This window comes from Nycticebus coucang, chromosome X (genome assembly GCF_027406575.1).
Source record: "Nycticebus coucang isolate mNycCou1 chromosome X, mNycCou1.pri, whole genome shotgun sequence".
Lineage (NCBI taxonomy): Eukaryota > Metazoa > Chordata > Mammalia > Primates > Lorisidae > Nycticebus > Nycticebus coucang.
Genome location: NC_069804.1, coordinates 185,821,996 through 185,840,371, shown reverse-complemented (window position 1 = coordinate 185,840,371; position 18,376 = coordinate 185,821,996). Strand labels below are relative to the sequence as shown.

At 40.0% G+C, this 18,376-nt stretch overlaps 1 protein-coding gene and 1 pseudogene across 4 annotated transcripts in view; one reads left to right on the top strand and one right to left on the bottom strand.

Moving 5' to 3' along the window:
* GAB3 (GRB2 associated binding protein 3) overlaps positions 1 to 18,376 on the top strand; it is a 147,826-nt gene that overhangs the window by 68,967 nt on the left and 60,483 nt on the right. For all 4 annotated transcript variants that reach the window (XM_053580915.1, XM_053580917.1, XM_053580914.1 and 1 more), the window contains exon 5: positions 17,963 to 18,018. In XM_053580915.1, the coding sequence (XP_053436890.1) occupies positions 17,963 to 18,018 (56 nt within the window). The remainder of the gene's footprint in view (positions 1 to 17,962; positions 18,019 to 18,376) is intronic.
* LOC128578320 (glycylpeptide N-tetradecanoyltransferase 2-like) lies at positions 2,079 to 3,672 on the bottom strand (annotated as a pseudogene).

Below are 18,376 nucleotides of genomic sequence, written 5' to 3'. Positions count from 1 at the left end.
CCACCTCTTCATTCTTGGTCAAAAAGAAGAAAAAATAGAGCATTTTCATAACAAAAGTGCAGGACAAGGCAGGTTTTTTTTTTTATCAATAAGATACTACCTTTGAATTTTTTCATAGCTACTTTTATAAACAATCGGTTTTAATGATTCTCTAAAATGTTCAGTGTAACAGTTTCATCACAAGTTAATAAGCTCATGACAAAATTTCTTGCAGACTGGCAATTCTGCAATTATTTAAAATGCTTCTTTGAAATAAGACTGTACCGTAACAATAAGTGGGATGTAAATTCCCACCTAGAGCTTTGACTCCAATCGGGTCAAAATATCTTTTACTTAATGTTGGCATCTCAGAAATGTTACAGTGAGTTGGTACAGTTTTATTTCTTGAAACCTCTCTCCTCTCTCTGGAAGACAGGGAATGCAACTGGGTTTGAACACTCCAAAATGAGAAATCATCCAGAGTCGCCAAAAACAGTGCTACCATGGGGGCTGGGGGTGGGGCAAGTCTGCCTTCTAATGGTAGCCTCAGGGATGCCACAGCTGCACGTAGGTCTTTAAGAGAATGGCCAGCTATGGAAAGTAGCTTTCAACTCCTTGGTGTAAATCAGGGTCAACAAACTTCCTATAAAGGACCAGACACTAAATATTTTAGGCTTTGCTGGCTGTAACATCTGCCACTACAACTCATTCTGCCTTAGCAAGATAAAGCAGCCTCAGGCAACATAAATGTTAAGTGTGGCCATGTTCTAATAAAACTTTATGGATGCTAAAATCTGAATTTTGTATAATTTGCGTGTTTCACAAAGTGTAACTCTTTGACTTCTCCCCCACCACACACAATCATTCAGAAAAATAAAAACAACACTTAGCTCCTGAGCTATACAAAACAGGCTGGGGTCCCTGGCCCATGATTTGATGGCCCCTCCCCAGTGTAAGAAATGATTGGTTTCACTGGATTGCTTACAACACGAAGGAAATGCCATCATGTTATCTAAAATAATGAACTTTTTCTGCACTGAACAGCCTAGGCACTGATACAGTAAAGGCAGGAAGTATCTATTTTGTGTTTGAGACAAGGCCAGTCTATGTGGCCTCTTGTAACATCTTTTTCCCTTGGGTGACTGGCAATATATACACGTATATGTACACTATGAAGCTTTGTTTTCAAATTCTAGGTAAAAACACCAGCAGTAACAAAATTATGAATAGTTATTTACAAGTAAGATATCTTCCATTAGCATGACAGTTTTCATGATATATTAAAGTCAGCATAAAGGAACATGTGCAATTTTGCATAAGTAATAAAAAAATTCAAACTATCAATGTCCTGATAGCACTAATAAATTCCACTGGGCATCTCTTTTGACTTGACAGCTTTCATTTCCTTTTCCGCACATATCCTTGATGTTGCCAAGAAGAAAGTGGAGTTTTCATAGCAGCAGAAAAGTCTGGTCAGTCAAGGGGCATATGGTCTTTCAGAGAGTACACAATGTGTGTATAAAACTTTGCTTTAGAAATAATCCACTGATTGTTGGTGAAGAACAAAATACACATTTGTATATTTATTGATTTGGCAACTTTGCTTAGGGAGAAAGAGATGTACTCGTCATCGGTACATGTTTATACTGCTCCCCACTTTCACCATCCACCACTGGTCACTGAGTTACGGAAGTGTTAATTCCATATAGGTTCCCAACGATACCATGTACAACAGAAGTAAGAATTTTCCAAGTGGATCCTTCATTCTGTTACATGGACAAATATACTTAATAAATAGAAAGGCAGCACTTTATCTTCACATAACAGCAAAGATTTTCTTACATGATTCTGTGACCTTTTAGTCCACAGAGAAAAAATCCCTTTTCTAGAGGAAAAATACCTCTCTCTTCATGAAGAGACAACCAAAGGTTTGAACATTTGAAGAACGTGCTCTTCTGTACTCTTTCATCCCTCTTACCAACGTGTAAACATTGAAAAAAGGATGAATTTTACCATCCTAGCTATGACATGGATACTATTGGTCACATAGGGATTTTTCATCTTTTCTGATTGTTATCCACTGCTTTGGGTTCATTTAAGTTGTGCTTTTATTCTTCTTTGGAATAGCAGTTCCAGAAATCTTTAAATAGAATATTAACAAATGATGTCAGAGTTCTAGAAATAAAAATATCCATCTACTGTAGTACAAGTCCAACCTTCTCGGAATCTGTTCCCGGACATCTCCAGTTTTACAGGTAATACTGTAAATTGCCATCTCCTGCATCAAACTTGAGTTTTTCCAAGAAAGTCTTATTTTCCATCAAGTCCAAGGCATTGAATACATCAAATCCTTTCAACTTGGCCAGGATGAGTGCATCACTCATCAGGTCCAACAGGGGCGTCTCTGTGTGAATGTTGTAGAAAGAGTAGGTGGCTTTGAGGGTTTTGTGAGCTGGGGTGGTGCATCACTGTTGAAGGGAGCGTGTAGAAGCTCAGGAAGTCAGTCAGTTTTCCACTGGAGCTCTCCACTACAAACGTGTTGATGATATGCTCCCGGGGAAGGGACCAGTGGGCTACTTCCACCTCGTCCATCACTGGCGCCAGGTGAAACTGCTTCAGGTAATTGTTGATTAATTCTCAGACTGCTTTGATATCTTTTGGTTCCATGGGTCTCAAACCTGAAGTCTTTGTAACATCTGGCAGTCTATATAGCTTCATTGTTCTCTTCAAAGTCATATTTCTACTCAAGTGAGAAAATTTCACTTCCACCAACTTTCTGGGGTTTAGTGATCGATGCCAGTATCTGCACGTGGCCACCGGCTTGAGCAGAACAACGCCGGCTGTGTACACAGCCTGAAAGATCCCCTCCAGGTTCACCCTTCTGGTTATCTCTCGGATTAACACTGGGGCTACCCGCTTCGATCTCAGTGTCTTATGAATGCAAAGAAAGTTGATTTCTACCATCTTCTTCACACTGTCATAAATCCAAATGTTTGCTGGGATGGCGCTTATGAACCCCACCAGTTTCTTATTTGAAGACACTCTGACCCCACAGTGCCACTGGGGGAGCCAGCCTGGGGGATGCAGAGCCCACATCAGGAACTTGGTTGAGTAGTCCAAGCAGAACATGTTGTCTTTGTCTTCCACGTAGTTCTCATTGAGCAGCGTGTATAGCTCCTTGAGCACTTCAGCGTTACTCAAGTCTGAAGTGTCCCACATGAAGCCCTGGGGCAAAGAATATGGTCTTTGGCGCACGTTGTCCTTGTCCGGTTCAATGGCACCGTGAGATGTTACAACTTCATTTAGTTTGGGTACTGTCTGTGTGTCCCAGAACTGGTATCTATGTTTTCTGGCCTCATCAATGCTCCTGGCTGGGCCCTGGCACGCAGATAACAGCTCCATTGCTCTCTGGATATCCTGCAGCTTCTATATTGGGATGGTGGGATTCTTGGAGGGCTGCTGAATTTTAATCTCCTGGGAATCAGAGGCGGAGTCTGACTTGGTGTCCCCGGAATTTGCTTTCTCCTTTTTTCTCTTCTGTTTCTTCTTTTTCTTTTTGGCTCCCAAATCCCTTCCGGAACTTCCTTTGGTGTGCTCGGTCTCCTCCTCATTGTCCCCATCTATCCCGCACATGTCCTGGTCATCCAGCTCCAAGCTCTGCAGGCTGGCCACAGACTCACTGTCCTCTGCCATCGGCGGGGGCTGGGGAGGCGGCACTGGAGGCGGGGCGGGCGCAAGGCAGGCGGGGCGGGCGGGGTGTGGCAGCTCCCTCTAGTGCCGCCCGCCATCCTGCTGGAGTCCTTTTATTAACCTTTTCAAACCCAACTTTTTGATTTATTAATCCGTTGTATAATTCTTTTTTTTTCAATTTCATTTAATTCTGCTCTAATTTGGTTATTTCTTTTCTTCTACTGGGTTTGGGGTTGGAATGTTCTTCCTTTTCCAGTTGCTTGAGATGTCCCATTAAGTTGTTAACTTCCTCTCTTTCCATTCTCTTGAGGAAGGCTTGCAGTGCTATAAATTTCCCTCTTAGGACTGCCTTTGCGTTGTCCCAGAGGTTCTGATAATTTGTGTCTTCATTGTCTTTTTGTTCCAAAAATTTGGCAATTTCCTTCTTAATCTCATCTCTGACCCAGCTATCATTCAGCATAAGGTTATTTAACTTCCATGTTTTTGCATGAGTATATAGATTCCTGTTGTTACTGACTTCAACTTTTATTGCATGGTGGTCCAAGAAGATGCAAGGAATAAATTCTATTTCTTTCAATTTACTGAGGTTAGACTTGTGACCTAAGATATGATCAAATTTGGAGTATGTTCCATGGGCTGATGAGAAGTATGTGTATTCAGTTTGGTTGGGATGAAATGTTCTGTAGATGTCTGCTAAATCCAAATGTTGGATGGTTAGGTTTAAATCTAAAATTTCTTTGCTCACCTTCTTATTGGAGGATCAATCCAACACTGCCAAAGAAGTGTAAAATCTCCCAACTATTATGGAGCTGGAGGAAATCAAGTTGCTCATGTTTGTTAGAGTTTCTCTTATAAATTGAGGTGCATTCTGGTTGGAATAATTGAAATAATAATTGAAATCTCATCATATTGAGTATTACCCTTAACAAATATGAAGTGACCATTCTTATCCTTCCTTACTTTTGTTGGTTTAAAGCCTATTGTATCTGCAAATAGAATTGCAACATCTGCTTTTTTCTGATTACCATTTGCCTGAAATACAGACGACCATCCTTCACCCTGAGTCTATATTTATCTTTTAAGGTAACAGGTGATTCTTGTATGCAGCAAATATCTGGCCTGAGTCTTTGGATCCAGTCAGCCAACCTGTGCCTCTTTAGAGGACAGTTTAAGCCATTCCCATTCATGGATAATATTGATAAGTCAGGGCACCACCGCTCCGATGTGGTTCCTTCTCATCTGACCATTCTCTCCTCACAGAATCAGCACTGACCAGGTGCAGTACAGGCTCTGTCCACACCCCTTGAGAAATCACCCAAGAATCTGGACTCCTGGGGGACAGGCCTCCAGACCTCAGAGTGAGAATGGAGGGGAGTGCTGGGAGCTCAGAATTGCAGGTAGAGAATATATACAGTTTTACACAGTTTTATGCCTGGCAGGAGAGTGCCATGGCACCATAGTAGGGGAAGTAGGTCCAGTTTTTAGAGGGTATCTCCCATGGAGTATAATGGAAGGACTTTTGAACTCTGCTCGTTTGTTTATGGGGTATTCTGAGCCGTTCTCGTGGGGGAGGGGACTCCCATCCACTTGGTAATGGATTTTGTACTTTTGTTTGTATCCTTGGGGTAGCAGCTCGACTCAGCAGGGTTGATGTTGATGTGCATTCTTCAACCTTCTGTCTTGGTGCAGCTCTAATCCGCCAGGTTACTTGCTAAATTTCCATCTTTTAACTCTCCTTCTGGACGGGAGCCTCTGTGGAAAGCTGGCTTCATCAGCCATCTTGTCTCCGCACTCCTCTCCCCCCATATTTTAATATACTTATTTGCTATCATACACATTTTGGTGAGGCTTCTTTTTTTTTAGAGACAGAGTCTCTCTTTGTCACCCTCAGTAGAGTGCTGGGGCATCACAGCTCATAGCAACCTCAGCTCTTGGGATTAGCCAATTCTCTTGCCTCAGCCTCCCAAGTAGCTAGGACTACAGGTGCGTGCCACAATGCCTGGCTATTTTTTTGTTGCAGTTTGGGGCCGGCTTTCAACCCTGCCACCCTCACGACTCATTGATCCACAGGTGCTGCCTGGTGAGGCTTCTGTTAATGTTTATTTATTTATTTTTAATGTTTTAAAAATTATTTGCTATTTTATTGTTGAATTTTAAGAGTTCTTTGTGTATTATCAATAACAATCTTTTATTAGATAAATCTTCCTTTGAAAATATGTTCTCTGAGTCTGTGGATCATCTTTAATTATCTTTTTTTCATTTTATTTATTTATTTATTTATTTATTATTGTTGGGGATTCATTGAGGGTACAATAAACCAGATTACACTGATTGCATTTGTTAGGCAAAGTCCCTCTTGTCATTGTGTCTTGCCCCAAAAAGGTGTGGCACACACCAAGGCCCTACCCCCTCCCTTCTTCCCTCTCTCTGCTCTTAGTTTCTCCACCCCTCCCTCCTTCTTTCTCTCTCTGCTCTCTGCTTCCCCCACCCCCACCATGTTCTTAATTATCCTCATATCAAAATTGCATACATTGGATTCATGCTTCTCCATTCTTGTGATGCTTTACTAAGAATAATGTCTTCCACTTCCATCCAGGTTAATACAAAGGATGTAAAGCCTCCATTTTTTTAATAGCTGAATAGTATTCCATGGCATACATATACCACAGCTTGTTAATCCATTCCTGGGGTGGTGGGCATTTAGGCTATTTGCACATTTTGGCAATTGTAAATTGAGCTGCAATAAACAGTCTAGTGCAAGTGTTCTTATGATAAAATGATTTTTTTTCTTTTTGGGTAGATGCCCAGTCATGGGATTGCAGGATCAAATGGGAGGTCTAGCTTGAGTTCCTTGAGGGTTCTCTATACTTCTTTACAAAAATGTTGTACTAGTTTGCAGTCCCACCAGCAGTGTAAAAGTGTTCCCTTCTCTCCACATCCATGCCAGCTTCTGCAGTTTTGAGATTTTGTGATATGGGACATTCTCACTGGGGTTAGATGGTATCTCAGGGTGGTTTTGATTTGCATTTCTCTAACAGATAGGGATGATGAGCATTTTTTCATATGTTTGTTAGCCATTCATCTGTCTTCTTTAGAGAAGCTTTTATTCGTGTCTCTTACCCATTGATATATGGATTGTTGGCTTTTTTATGTGGATTAATTTGAGTTCTCTATAGATCCTAGTTATCAAGCTTTGGTCTGATTCAAAATATGCAAATATCCTTTACCATTATGTAGGTTGTCTATTTGCTTTGGTTGTTCTCTCCTTAGTCGTACAGAAGCTTTTGAGTTTAATTACATCCCATTTGTTTATTTTTGTCGTTGTTGCAATTGCCATGACACTCTTCTTCATGAAGTCTTTCCCCATTCCCGTATCTTCCAGTGTCTTTCCTATGCTTTATTTGAGGATTTTTATTGTTTCATGCCTTAAATTTAAGTCCTTTATCCATTTTGAATCAATTTTTGTGAGGGGAGAAATGTGTGGGTCCAGTTTCAGTCTTTTACATGTGGATATCCAGTTCTCCCCTATTTATTGAATAGGGAGTCTTTCCCCCAAGGTATGTTCTTGTTTGGTTTATCAAAGATTAGGTGATTGTAAGATGTTAGTTTCATTTCCTGGTTTTCTATTTAATTCCAAGTGTCTATGTCTCTATTTTTGTGCCAGTATCATGCTTTCTTGACCACTATGGCTTTGTAGTACAGCCTAAAATCTGGTATGGTGATGCCCCCGCCTTTATTTTTATTACTAAGAACTGCCTTAGCTATACAGGGTTTTTTTCTGGTTCCATACAAAATGCAGAATCATTTTTTCCAAATCTTGAAAGTACAATGCTGGTATTTTAATAGGAATGGCATTGAATAGGTGAATACTTTGGGATGTATAGACATTTTAACAATGTTGATTCTTCCCAGCCATGAGCATAGTATGTTATTCTATTTGTTAATATCCTCTGCTATTTCCTTTCTTGGGATTTCATAATTTTCTTTATAGAGGTCCTTCACCTCCTTTCTTAGGTATATTCCTAGGTATTTCATTTTCTTTGAAACTATGATGAAGGGAAATGTGTCCTTAATGAGCTTCTCATCTTGAGTGTCATTGGCATATACAAAGGCTACTGACTTATAGACATTGATTTTATATCCTGAGACATTACTGTATTTTTTGATGACTTCCAGGAGTCTTATGGTTGAGTCTTTGGGATTCTCTAAGTATAAGATCATGTCATCAGCAAAGAGGGAGAGTTTGACCTCCTCTGCTCCCATTTGGATTCCCTTTATTTCCTTGTCTTGCTTAATTGTATTGGCTAGAACTTCCAGCACTATGTCGAATAGTAAAGGTGACAGAGGACAACCTTGTCTGGTTCTAGTTCTAAGAGGAAAAGCTTTCAGTTTTATTCCATTCAATAAAATATTAGCTGTGGGTTTGTCATAGATAGCTTCAGTTTCAGAAATGTGCCACCTATGCCTATACTCTTCAGTGTTCTAATTAGAAAAGGATGCTGGATTTTATCTAATGCTTTTTCTGCATCTATTTAGAGGATCATATGGTCTTTATTTTTGCTTCTGTTAATATGGTGGATAACGTTTATGGACTTGCGTATGTTAAACCAGACTTGCATCCCTGGGATGAAACCTACTTGATCATGATATATGACTTTTTTGATGATAAGCTGTAATCTATTGGCTAGGATTTTTTGAGAATTTTACATCTATATTCATTAATAAAATTGGTCTGAAATTCTCTTTTTTAGTTGGGTCTTTTCCTGGTTTTGGTATCAGGCTGATGTTTGCTTTATACAATGTGTTGGGGCAGATTCCTTCCTCCTCAAATTTTTGTAATAATTTCTGCATTATAGGAAGAAGCTCTTCCTTGAAGGTTTGATAGAATTCTGGTGTGAAGCCATCTGGACTAGGGCATTTTTTTGTTGGAAGCTTTTTTATTGTTTCTTTAATCTCAGTGCTTGAAATTGGTCTGTTCAGGAGCTCTATTTCTTCTTGGCTAAGTGTAGGGAGAGGGTGCGATTCCAAATATTGATCCATTTCCTTCACATTGTCAAATTTCTGGGCATAGATTTTCTGGTAGTATTCAGAGATGATCTCTTGTATCTCTGTGGGATCAGTTGTTATTTCCCCTTTATCATTTCTGATTGAGGTTACTAGAGATTTTACTTTTCTATTTCTTTTTTTTTTTTTTTCTGTAGAGACAGAGTCTCACTTTATGGCCCTCGGTAGAATGCCGTGGCCTCACACAGCTCACAGCAACCTCCAATTCCTGGGCTTAAGCGATTCTCTTGCCTCAGCCTCCCGAGTGGCTGGGACTACAGGCGCCCGCCACAACGCCCGGCTATTTTTTGGTTGCAATTTGGCCGGGGCCAGGTTTGAACCCGCCACCCTCGGTATATGGGGCCGGTGCCTTACCGACTGAGCCACAGGCGCCGCCCTACTTTTCTATTTCTAATTTGTTTGGCCAAAGGTTTATCTGTTTTATTTATTTTTTCAAAAAACCAACTTTTTGTTTCATTAATTTTCCAAATGATTCTTTTGTTTTCAATTTCATTGATCTCTGATTTGATTTTGGATATTTCTTTTCTTCTACTGGGTTTAGGCTTAGATTGTTCTTCTTTTTCCAATTCCATAAGATGGCTTGTGAGTTTATTGATGCACTCTCTTTCTGTTTTTCGAGTGTAGGCATCTAAAGTGATAAATTTTCCTCTCAATCTGCTTTTGCAGTATCCCACAGGTTTTGGTAGCTTGTGTCTTCATTGTTGTTATGCCCAAGGAAGTTAATGAATTCCTGTTTTATTTCGTCCTGTACCCATCTGTCATTCAACAGAAGGTTGTTTAATTTCCATGCCTTTGTGTGTGGTTGAACATATTTGTTAGAGTTGAGTTCCACCTTTAGTGCCTTATGGTCTGAGAAGATGCAAGGTAAAATTTCAATTCTTTTGATTCTATTGAGGTTTGTTTTGTGGCCTAGGATATGATCAATTTTGGAGAATGTTCCATGGGGTGATGAGAAGAATGTATATTCTTTATCTTTGGGATAGAGTGTTCTATATGCATCTATCAAGCACAGTTGTTCTAGGGTCCCATTTAAATCTCTTACATCTTTGTTTAATTTCTGTTTAGAGGATCTGTACAGCTCTGTAAGGGGAGTGTTAAAGTCCCCTGCTATTATGGTATTATCAGATATTTTATTGCTCAGACTGAGTAAAGTCTCTTTCAAGAATCTGGGAGCATTTAAGTTAGGTGCATAAATATTTAGAATTGAAACGTCTTCTTGTTGTATTTTTTCCCTTGACCAATCATAAAGTGACCATCTTTGTCTTCTTTGACTTTAGTTGCTTTAAATCCACATGTATCTGAAAATGAGATTGCAACTCCTCTTTTTTTCTGAATTCCATTTGCCTGAAAAATTGTCTTCCAATCCTTGACTTGGAGTTTTAATTTGTCTTTTGAAGCCAAGTGTGTTTCCTGCAGACAGCAAATGGATGGGTTGTGTTTTTTAATCCAGTTAGCCAATCTATGCCTCTTCAGTGGGGAATTCAAGCCATTAACATTTATTGAGATAATTGATAAGTGTGGTAGTATTCTATTCATCTTATTTTGTGAAAGTCCATTGCTTAGTTTTATCTTTTGCATCAGTGTGGAAGTTAGGTTCTGTCCTTTAATTTCTGAGTTCTTACTTTGCTGCTGATCCATTGTGATGGTCAGCGTGTAGAACAGGTTGAAGTATTTCCTGTAGAGCTGGTCTTGTGGCAAATCTCCTCAATGTTTGTATATCAGTAAATGATTTGATTTCTTCATCAATTTTAAAGCTTAGCTTGGCAGGATATAGAATTCTGGGCTGGAAATTGTTCTGTTTAAGTAGATTAAAGGTAGATGACCATTATCTCTTCTTGCTTGGAAAGTTTCATTAGAGAAGTCTGCAGTCACCCTGATGGATTTTCCACTGTAGGTCAACTGGCGCTTATTCTTGGCAGCTTGAAGAATCTTTTCTTTTGTCTTGACTTTGGACAGGTTCATCACAATGTGTCTTGGAGAAGCTCGGTTAGAGTTCAGGAATCCTGGAGTCCGATATCCCTGTGAAAGAAGTGTATCAGAATCTTTGGTAATATTTGGGAAATTTTCATTTATAATATTCTCTAGTATGGCTTCCATTCCCCTTGGGCATTCTTCTTCCCCTTCTGGGATACCTATAACTTGTATGTTTGAACACTTCACAAAGTCCCATAATTTTGTCAGTGGACGTTCTGCTTTCTTTCTGTTCTTTTCCACTTCTTTAACTATCTCATTTATCTCAAGAACTTTGTCCTCTACCTCCAAAATTCTTTCTTCTGCATGGTCTAACCCGTTAGTGATACTTTCTATTGCATATTTAAGTTCCCTAATTGACTGCTTCAGTTCCTTCAGCTCTGCTGTATCCTTTCTATATTCTTCATATCGTTCATCTCTTATTTGATTCTGTTTTTGGATTTCCTTTGGTTATTTTCCACTATATCAGCAGTTTCCTTCATTGTTTCTATCATTTCCTTCATTGTTTTCATCATGTGTATTCTAAATTCCCTTTCTGTCATTTCTAACATTTGTTTATTGGTGGAATCCTCTGTAGTAGCTACCTCATGGTCCTTTGGAGGGGTTGCTCTGAGCTGGTTCTTCATGTTGCCAGGAGTTTTTTGCTGATTCTTCCTCATGAGTGATTTCTTTTATCTGTTTCCTTGCCCTAATTTTCCTTTCACTTACTCTTGCTCTTTATGTTGCCGTGCCTGTGGAAGCTGCCAGCGGGATCAGACTGAATGAACATACACAAACACTTGCCAGTTTTCTGCTTCTTTTGTCCTCTTCTTAGGGTCCAGAAATCTCTCGCTGACTCCCTGTGTCCTCAAAGGGATGATTGTAGGCAGATCCCACCAGCCAGAGATGCCTGGAGTCTTGACTCCCCAGACTCAGCATGCCCAGCCAGTTGCAAGGAAGCTGTTACTCAGCTGCCATCTTCTCCTGTCTTCCCATTTTATTTTTTTTAACATTTTTTTCTTTATTGTCTGGGATTCCTTGAGGGTACAAAAAATTAGGTTACACTGATCACATTTGTTAGATAAAGTCCTTCTTATAATTGTGTCCTGACCCCCCCAGGAGGTGTGCCATATACCATGACACCTCATCCCCCTCTCTCCTCCCTTCTCCCAACTTGCTCATTCCCCTACCCTCCCTTGTATTAGCTCATCTACTGCCTTCATGTTAGAGTAAAGTACACTAGATTCTTGCTTTTCCATTCTTGTGATGCTTTACTAAGAATGTGTTCCACCTCCATCCAGGTTAATACAAAAGATGTAAAGTCTCCATCTTTTTTAGTGGCTGAATAGTATTCTATGGTGTACATATACTACAGCTTGTTAATCCATTCCTGGGTTAGTGGGCATTTAAGCTTTTTCTACATTTTTGTGATTGTAAATTGACTGTTTATCACAGTCTAGTGCAAATATCCTTATGATAAAAGGATTTTTTTTTCCTTCCGGTGGGTGCCTAGTAATGGGACTGCATAATGAAATTTGGTGGTCTAGTTTGAGTTCTTTGAGGATTCTCCATACTTCCTTCCAAACAGGTTGTATTAGTTTGCAGTCCCACCAGCAGTATAAAAGTGTTCCCTTCTCTCTACATCCATACCAGCATCTGCAGTTTTGAGACTTTGTGATGTGAGCTTCCGGGAACCTGACTGGCAAAGGTTATTATGGACCCTAGGAGTAGACAGTGCAGTATAGAAAATGAAAGACAGAAAACAGTGGGATCAGGAGGGCTTTCCTCAATAGGAACAGCAATCTTAGCTTTATTGCACAACTTTTATATACAGTAGCTTGAAGGCATGATGTTGTCATAGTTGCATAACTTGATTAAAAACAGCCTAGGGGCAAAATAGCATCCTCAGCAGTCTGTTGTGACCAAAGGGGCATGGCTCCAATCTCATCTGGTTCAGGAACCAGCCATAATAGGAAAACTGCTGAGGCGAGGTTTGCACTTGGTCCTTCACTCGAGTATATTTCCTCAAACTGGGCGGCCTTGCCTCCCAGGAGGTTGGCTCCCAACAGTAAGCCATTCTCACTGGGGTTAGGTGATATCTCAGGGAAGTTTTGATTTGCATTTCTCTGATAATTAGGAACAATGAGCATTTTCATATGTTTGTTAGCCATTTGTCTGTCTTCTTTAGAGAAGGTTCTATTCATGTCTCTTGCCCAGTGATATATGCAATTGTTTGGTCTTTTTTGTTGATTGTTGATTAGTTCGAATTCTCTGTAGATCCTACTTATCAATTTTCTGTCTGATTCATAATATGTAAATATCTTTTCCCATTCTGAAGGATGTCTGTTTGCTTTGGTTGTTATTTCCTTAGCTGTACAGAGCCTTTTTAGTTTTATTAAGTCCCATTTGTTTATTTTTGTTGTTGTTGCAATTGCCACAGAAGTCTTCTCCATAAAATCTTTCCCAGACCAATATCTTCAAGTGTTTTCCCCCACAATTTTTTGAGGATTTTTATTGTTTCATGACTTAGATTTGAATCTTTTATCCATCTTGAATCAATTTTTGTAAGTGGTGAGAGTTGCAGGCCCAGTTTCAGTCTTTTACATGTGGTTATCCAGTTCTCCCAGCACCATTTATTGAATAGGGATTCCTTTCCCCAGTGTATGTTCTTGTTTAGTTTATCAAAGGTCAGGTTGCTGTAAGAGGTTAGTTTCATCTTATGGTTTTCTATTTGGTTCCAAATGTCAGTGTCTCTATTTTCATGCCAATACCATGCTGTTTTGATTATGATGACCTTGTAGTATAGCTGAAATTCTGGTAGGGTGATACCCCTGGCTTTGTTTTTATTACTAAGAATTGCCTTGGCTATACAGGGTTTCTCCTGGTTCCATATAAAATGAAGAATTATTTTTTCCAATTCTTGAAAGTATGACGATGGTACTTTAATGGGGAGTGCATTGAATCTGTAGATTGCTTTGGGTAGTATAGGCATTTTAACAAAGTTGATTCTTCTCAGCCATGAGCATGGTATGTGCTTCCATTTGTTAATATATTCTGCTATTTCTTTTCTTAAGGTTTCATAATTTTCTTTGTAGAGGTCCTTCACCTTTTTTGTTATGTCTATTCCTAGTATTTCTTTTTTTTCTTTTTTGAAGGTATTGTGAAGGGAATTGTGTCCTTGTTTAGCTTCTCATCTTGGCTGTTACTGGCATATAGAAAGGCTACTGATTTGTGAACACTGATTTTATATCCTGAGACATTACTGTATATATATATATATATTTTGCAGTTTTGGCTGGGGCCGGGCTTGAACCCACCACCCCCGGTATATGGGGCTGGTGCCCTGCTCCTTGAGCCACAGACGAGCCCAACATTACTGTATTTTTTTTTTTTTCAGTTTTTGGCTGGGGCTAGGTTTGAGTCCGCCATCTCCAGCATATGGGGCCGGCATGCTATTCCTTTGAGCCACAAGCACCACCCCATTACTGTATTTTTTAATAACTTCTAGGATTTGCATGAAAATGTGGGTTTTTATATATTGATTTCATAATAGTATTGAGTACATTGTGTATTTTTTTTCCTTTCTTGAGATACTTTACTAAGAAGAATATGATCCAGCTCCATCCATGTAAAACATAAAAGTGGTAAAGTCTCCATCTTTTTCTATGGCTGCATAATATTCCATGGTATACATATACCACAATTTATTAATCCATTCATGGGTTGATGGGCACTTGGGTTGCTTCCATGACTTGTAAATTATGAATTGAGCTGCAATAAATATTCTAGTGCAAATGTCTTGGTTGTAAAGTGATTTTTGGTCGTCTGGATATATACTTAGGAGAGGAATTGCAGAATTGAATGGCAGGTCTACTTTTAGTTCCCTAAGTGTTCTCCAAACTTCTTTCCAGAACCCCAGCACAACTCAACCCAATAAAAGCATCTCCTAGACACATTGTCATTTACTTTGCCAAAGTTAACATGAAGGAGAAAATTCTGCAAGCAGCCAGACGTAAGAAAAATCATAACCTACAAGGTGAAGAATATCAGAATGACTCCAGATCTCTCAGCTGAAACTTTTCAAGCCACAAGAAGATGGTCATCAACATTCAATCTCCTAAAACAAAACAACTTTCAGCCAGGATCCTGTACCCAGCTAAACTGAGTTTCATTTGTGATGGAGAAATCAAATACTTTAATGACATAAACACGTTGAAGAAATTTGCGATAACTAAACCAGCTCTCCAGGATATACTCAGATCCATCCTCCATAATGACCAACACAATGCTCTACCACCAAAGTAAACTCACTCAGAATTTTTTTTTTTTTTTGGAGTCAGAGCCTCAAGCTGTCACCCTGGGTAGAGTGCTGTGGCATCACAGCTCACAGCAACCTCCAACTCCTGGGCTAAAGTGATTCTCTTGTCTCTGCCTCCCAAGTAGCTGGGACTACAGGTGCCTACCACAACACCCAGCTATTTTTTTTGTTGCAGCCGTCATTGTTGTTTTGGTGGGCCCGGGCTGGATTTGAAACCGCCAGCTCAGGTGTGTGTGGCTGGCACCTTAGCAGCTTGAGCCACAGGCACCGAGCCCACTTAGAAATTTTTGATCAAAATCCAACTTATGTACTTTCAACATATGTAAGCATAGATATACACATATATAATCCATATATATGCATGTGGTCTCTGACAATAAAGTTCACAAACATACTAGGAAAAGTGCTATCTACTGCAATGCTGAATATCACTACAATCATCGTTGAAGTATTCCCCTTGGGAAGCTATGCACCGGAGCCAGCGCCTAGTTCACCCTTCAAAGCAATTTTGCAATGCTTTCTCTGGAATGACTATCAGAGCTGTCATCATTTGAGGTCTGATAGTTAAGTTTATGAACTTGCCACTGTGCACTTTTGTTGGCAGCACTGTACAAAATAACTCAGTAAGGTTTCATAACATTGTAATATTAGTGTCTCATACCTGTGTTCATGTTGACATGTGGCAGTGTCTTGCTGAGTTGTGTTCATTATTGTTTTTTTTTTTTTGTAGAGACAGAGTCTTACTTTATGGCCCTCGGTAGAGTGCCGTGGCCTCACACAGCTCACAGCAACCTCCAACTTCTGGGCTTAAGCAATTCTCTTGCCTCAGCCTCCCGAGTAGCTGGGACTACAGGCGCCCGCCACAACGCCCGGCTATTTTTTGGTTGCAGTTTGGCCGGGGCCGGGTTTGAACCCGCCACCCTTGGTATATGGGGCCGGCGCCTTACCAACTGAGCCACAGGCGCTGCCTGTGTTCATTATTGTTGAGTGTTTTTGTGCACTATATGACAACAGCTCAGATGGTCGATCCAGAAAAAGAGTTCCAAAATTGCTTTGAAGGGTGGATTAGGTGCTTGACATCATCACTGCATAGCTTCCCAAGGGGAGTATTTCAAAGGTGACCATAGTGATATATAGCAATGAGATTTGTAGCGCTTTTTCTTGGATGAGTTTGTGAACGTAATTGTCAGACTTTGTATATAAAATAAATATTCTTTAGCATTCCTAATTCTATATGAAATCAGCACATTGTACCCCATAAATGCATTAATGTATATATGGTCTATGTGTTTATGACTTAATAAAAATAAATAAATATAAAAAATATTCTTAATTGCATTGGTCTCCATCACATCTTTCTGAGCTGGGAATTATCCTTGCACTTTAAGATCATGTTGACCTTTCAGTTTATTTCTCAGAGGTCACCTAACTTTTTATATCTCCAAGTTCTTACAGGGTGCTTTGCTGTCGCCCCTGTGTGCTGAGAGTACTTGCTGGACTTCTCTGCATTATTCAATACTATTGGCCATTCTTTTCTTCCTTAGACTGCTGTGACACTGTGCCCCTCAACTTTCTTCCTTACTCTATGGTAGCTCTTTTTCAAGACATTTTACTGACTCTTCTTTCTGCTCTTTGAATCTTGAGATTCTATAGTGTTTGTACTTAACGTTAGCACTTTCAACCTAGATAATCTCATCTACTCTTATGGTTTTGAATGCTATTTCTTTTTTTTTTCTTTCTTTCTTTCCTTCTTTTTTTTTTTTTTTTTTTGAGACAGAGCCTCAAGCTGTTGCCCTGGGTAGAGTGCTGTGGCATCACAGCTCACAGCAACCTCCAACTCCTGGGCTCAAGCGATTCTCCTGCCTCAGTCTCCCAAGTACCTGGGACTACAGGTGCCTGCCACAACACCCAGCTATTTTTTGGGTGCAGCGGTCATTGTTGTTTGGCAGCCTAGGCTGGATTCGAACCTGCCAGCTCAGTTGTATGTGGCTGGTGCCTTAGCTGCTTCAGCCACAGGCACCGAGCCTTGAATGCTATTTCTAAACTTCTAAATTCCCCAAATTATATCACATTTGAGTCCAGGTTCATATATCTTGATGCCTCCTGGACATCTCTTTTTTTAATTCTATAGTTATTCTAAATTTTTATGTCACACTATTTGTCACATCCTCCTCACAAGTCTCTAATCCTGAATTAATCCAACTGTCCTTTCTGCCCATATGTGTAACTGAGTGCCTGAATAATGCTATAGAAAATCACAGTCACTAATTCATGGCCACAGATCTCAAATGGCGACTCAATGCCACTACACGATGTAATTGTTTCTCTATTTACCCTGTTCTCTCACTCATCACAATGGATATTTCTTTTTTCTTTTCTTTTTTTTTTTTTTTTTGAGATAGAGCCTCAAGCTGTCACCCTGGGTAGAGTTCTGTGGCATCACAGCTCACAGCAACCTCCAACTCCTGGGCTCAAGCAATTCTCCTGCCTCAGCCTCCCAAGTAGCTGGGACTACAGGTGCCTGCCACTATGCCTGGCTATTTTTTTTTTTTTTTGTGGTTATAGTCGTCATTGTTGTTTGGAGGGCCTGGGTTCAAACTCTCATCTTCTCAAACCTCTAGCTCTGCCTTTACTATCTCTAAGGTCAGAAGGTTTATATAATAAACGCAATAAGCACTTATTAATTACTTGCTATATTTCTTCTTAATTCACAGTGAGAACTGAAGCCATCAGATATAAACTGCTTCAAAATGTGGTCTGATTTTCCATCTATCGGGGCAATGTATTCTGACTACCGAGCTAGACTCACAGCGAGCCTTACTTATGGAAACTGTGTGGTATATTTCTTTGCCTCTGTGGCTCTAAGCAGAGGGCCTTGGGATACATGTACATAGGAGCTTGGATCCTAGTTTCAACTGGTATTGCCCTCCATTTCTCACCACCTTGGCTTATTTCTTGCAGCTGATGTAGAAGGCCAATCCTTAAGACACCGAGACAAGAGGCTTAGTTTAAATTTGGTAAGTTTGACTCTTGGGTTCCTTTAAGCCTCTATTTTATGAAAAATATCCTGACCTCTATGTGGTCCCTTCAAGTTTTTTGAAACTCAGCACTCTGCATCTCTGAGGATTCTTCTAGTCTCCCCTAACACTTGAATTTTTTTAGGGGGGACTATTGGGCCTGGTATTCTATAAAAGCCTTGCCAATTCTTTTTTTTTTTTTTTTGTAGAGACAGAGTTTCACTTTATGGCCCTTGGTAGAGTGCCATGGCATCATACAGCTCACAGCAACCTCCAACTCCTGGGCTTAAGCGATTCTCTTGCCTCAGCCTCCCAAGTAGCTGGGACTACAGGCGCCTGCCACAACACCCAGCTATGT